At 45.0% G+C, this 4,431-nt stretch overlaps 1 protein-coding gene across 1 annotated transcript; it reads left to right on the top strand.

Annotated features, from left to right (window-relative positions):
- Positions 1-1,671: 1,671 nt before the first annotated feature.
- Positions 1,672-3,261, top strand: LOC136855580 (myosin heavy chain, clone 203-like). The gene has a single exon (XM_067132674.1). The coding sequence runs from the start codon at positions 1,672-1,674 to the stop codon at positions 3,259-3,261; it is 1,590 nt and encodes a 529-aa protein (XP_066988775.1).
- The last annotated feature ends 1,170 nt before the right edge of the window (positions 3,262-4,431 follow it).

The following is a 4,431-nucleotide window of genomic DNA, read 5'->3' as shown; positions in this document are numbered from 1 at the left end:
TCTCACACTCACAACACTCCACCTACAACCCTCTGCTCATAAATATAAAACATTCACCCGCAACTTTCTGTCAACAACCTTTCAGTCACAACCTTCAGTCAACAACCTTCTACAAATTCCTACCCATACGCCACAACCTTCCACAATACCCATCCACCCACAACCTTCCTCTCACTACTCTCCACCAGCAACCTTATACCCACAACACTCCAACTGCAACCTAACAACCACAACCTCTACCCACAACCATTATGATGCCAGCCACCCATAACATCCCATCTACAATGTAACAACCACAACCCTTTATCCACGGCCATCCATCAGCAACCTCGAGTCACAACCCTCCAGCCACTGTCCTCCACCTGCTCTCTACTCACAACCTTCAACTGTCCCCACCACAACCCTCCACATACAATCTTACACCCACAACCCTACACTCACAACCTCCACCCAAAGTCATCCACCTTGTCTTTACCCATAACTTCCTACATACAACCTTACAGCCACAACCCTCCAACTTCAGCTTCCACACACAACCTTACACTCATAACCATCCACTCACAACCCCTATTCACAATCCTCTGCTCATAACTACCCACCCACAACCCTTCAACAGCCCTCCACCCACCACCCCACCCCATACACTCATAACCACCCACTCACAACCCCTATTCACATTCTTCTGCTCATTACTACCCACCCACAACCCTTCAACAGCCCTCCACCCACCACCCCACAACCAGTGAGAGGGGAGAGAGAGAAATTTGTAATGTTTAACCAGTAGAAAAATTTCCTTTAAAAACTATCAGATGGGTTTTATATAAACTTAATTCAACACTACAGTTAAGAGTCACTGTAGCATCAGGCCTAGAGTCTACAGTGCTGTGCACCTAGCATTTACTTCCTATTCTTTGGAATTTATTAGGTAAACCGGAGAAAAATAAAGTAAATACTAGACTCTACGCCAAATCTCTAACTCTAACTGTAGCATTGATCTAAGTTTATATAAAACATATCTCATGGTTTTTCAAGGGAGATTTTTCTAGAGATTTTTCATGACAGAGTCCTCTCTGCCTCCTTTAATTGGTCTTGGCTTTGGCTGGCACAGAGTTGGGCTGGCTTGCCCACTCTTAGTGGCTAGGTTAAAGTTTTTGAATGGACCACAAAATGCCTCGATAACTGTGGGGCTGAAAGACCCACTGAAGCCTCACCGAAGTCTCCAGGAGCTTATCACATAACCTTATTGCTGGAACCACTCATCCCCTTCCGGAACACCTTCGGGGAATCTCGGAGCCGAATAGGAGTTCTCACCCAAGTCTCCAGGAGCTTATCGTATAACCTTATTGCTGGAGCCACCATCCCCTTCCGAACACCTTTCGGGAATCTCGAGCCGAATAGGAGTTCTCACCCAAGTCTCCAGGAGCTTATCGTATAACCTTATTGCTGGAGCCACTCATCCCCTTCCGGAACACCTTCGGGGAATCTCGGAGCCGAATAGGAGTTCTCAACCAAGTCTCCAGGAGCTTATCGCATAACCTTATTGCTGGAGCCACTCATCCCCTTCCGGAACACCTTCGGGGAATCTCGGAGCCGAGTAGGAGTTCGCACCAAGACAACAGCTTTTTTGAAAACAAACCTTGAGGCAAACCTCTAACTCAGGTACGATTCAAAATGAATGCCCAAGTATTAAACTTTGTGATGATGATGATTTTGATGGCCCAGATCTCATTTGGTAGATCTGTGGATTGTTGTTTTGTATCTGGAGTCCTCTCAGCCTGGAATGATGTCAGTATCTTCGTAAAAAACTGGTTCCCAGGAATCTTTTCCTGGAATGTTGCCAACTTTGTTGCGAGAAACTGGATCCCAGGATTGTTGGGAGGACTATTAGGAACCTTATATTTAAAACACAGGGACCTGGAGGTTATCTGTGTGACGGTTGCTGACGAGATTACCCAGACTGCTGAGGAGCTGCAGATGTTGCAGCGCAAGAATGACGTCCTAACATGGAAAGTGGAGGCTGTGACCAAGAAGAACAAAGTCCTCCAAGAACAGCACAAGACGAAAGATGATGCGGTCGCTCAGCTCAAAGAAGACTTCCTCCAAATGAAGAAAGATTATCTCAACGAAAGGGACCGAAGAACGACCCTGGAAACCGCAGTGCTGAATCTAAGCAGAGTAGCAGGCCACCTGGAATCTCGCTGTGCTGATGTCCGACAAGAACTGCAAGCCTGCGCTCGGGAGAAAGAAGAAGCCCTGGCACAGGTGCAACGCCAGAAGGAATACCTGATGGACACTGCGGCCGAGGTAACTTGCATCTACGAGACGAACGACCTGAGGAAGCGACAAAACGCCCTGCAGAGAACGCTAATAAATAAACTAGAAGAAAAGTTTGAGAACCTGCTGGGCAACTATTCCGAGGCGCAGAAGAAGAACGAAGCCTTAGCGACGGAATGTCGGCACCTGAGGACCGTCAACGACAAGGACAAGGAAGTAGTGTTGCGCCAGCAAGAAGAAATCGATCACCTGACCGGCGTCGTCAGGGAAAGAGACTGGCAGTTATGGAACGAAAGAGCCTACGTTCAAGAACTGGAGAGGAGACTGCAGAGTCTGGAAAACGAACGCACCCATCTCCACAGGCTCTTGGAGGACGACAACGCTAAAAACGCCGATGGAATCAGCCGGCTCAGAGGCGAACACCTCCGCATCGAGAGCGAGCTCCTCAACGAAAAGGAGAGGCGAAACGCATTAGAAGCTGAACTGACGGACCTACTCCAGCAGAAGTTAGACAATTTGGAAAATTATTTAGCCAAGGAAAAATTAACCAGCCCGGAGGCTCCGGCGACGACTTATGGACAGCCAGGTGACCACACTGAAATGCAGTTGCCACACAGCAAGAAACTGAGGCAGGTGGAAAAGGAACTCAGGAGAGGAACTGAGGAGCTGGAGAAAAGGATTGGAAACCTAGGTAGAAACGGAGGGCAGAAGACGAACAAAAAAAAGGAGGCCACAGTACCAGAGAAACGACGGAAAATGGAAGGAGCAACGGCTGAAAAATTGGATGTGACGCCTCCGAAGGGCGGACCAGTCGACACAGACATGGATAAAACAGTGGCCCAGACCTTGAGACGTGTCCAGAAGATGAAGCGTCGACTGGAGCGGGGAAGCAGCCTCCTCCAGCAATCGCGAAACTGTGGACATGAAAAACGTGAAAGAAGAAGAAGGAGAAAATCAAGACTACAACAAACGGGAGCCCGAATGTAAAAGTGACGATGTGGCTGACAACGAAAAATCCGAAGACGCAGAAGGATTCCGGGATGGAAATAGCCCAAGGGACAAGATCAAAAGGCCGAAAAGAAGAATCAGGAGGAGGAGGAGGAGAAGAAGAGTCCCAGAAATGAACCCGGAAACAAACGAAGAGAGGGGAAGACTCTCTTCGAGGCAAAAAGCGTCTCAGTGAGCTGAGTCACAGACTGGCTCGACGACTGTTGGGGCCAGGCGCGCATCTTCAGCAGCTTGAGAGGGACTCCACGATTCCCCCACACCTTCTAAACTTCCCCATCCCCGGACAAACCCCCACCCCACGAAGGTGTTCATGGTGGTTCCTCTCATGTTGCTTTGGGTGTGCGTTCAGCCCCACAGCCGTCAGGCCATTCTGGGACCAAGCTCATGTTTGCGCCATTTTGTCAGTCAGTCAGTCAGCAGCTCCTCAGCAACTGGTCTCCACTGAATGATTTGATTCTCTTTCCTGCTGTAAAAAAAAAAAAAAAATTTTAACCTAGCCACTGAGACTGGGCATAAGCCAGCCCAACTCGGTGCCGGTCCCAAGCCCGGATAAATAGGAGGGTTAGAATGGTCTGTAAAATACCTGTTAAATGCTAAAGTTAGAGTTACTGTAGTATTAGGGCCTAGAGTCTACATTTGCCATGAACCTAGCATTTACAATTCCATGGAATTTATCCAATAAATTCCAAAGAATAGATAGTAAATGCTAGGTCTGTCACACTGTAGACCCCAGGCCCAACACTACAGTATTTTTTTTTTTACTTTTCTTTATTATTTATTTTTTTATTTTTTATTTTCAAATTTTATTTATTATTTTTATTTTATTTGTTTTATTTAATTTCATCTATACTATTTATGTTTACTTATTTTTATTTATTTATGTATATTTATTTTTATATTTCCCTTTATTTTTTATTATTTAATATTATTTATTTTTATTTATTTATTTTTATATTATTTTTATTTTTTATTTTTCTGAGTTTTATTAGTTTCATTTATTTTATTTATTTTTATTTATTTTATATTACTTTTATTTATTTTTACTTATATGTTTTCATTTATTTTATTTTTTGTACAAATGTAGCATTTATAAGGAAATTTCTTCATGTTAAACATTACAAACATCTCTCTCTGGTTGTGGGTGGAAGG

Source organism: Macrobrachium rosenbergii, chromosome 32 (genome assembly GCF_040412425.1).
Source record: "Macrobrachium rosenbergii isolate ZJJX-2024 chromosome 32, ASM4041242v1, whole genome shotgun sequence".
NCBI lineage: Eukaryota > Metazoa > Arthropoda > Malacostraca > Decapoda > Palaemonidae > Macrobrachium > Macrobrachium rosenbergii.
The sequence above is the reverse complement of the archived record's forward strand: the minus strand, read 5'-3'. Positions and strand labels throughout refer to the sequence as shown.

Coding starts and splice junctions, on each gene's coding strand:
- LOC136855580 (XM_067132674.1), top strand. CDS start 1,672: ATGAATGCCCAAGTATTAAACTTTGTGATGATGATGATTTTGATGGCC.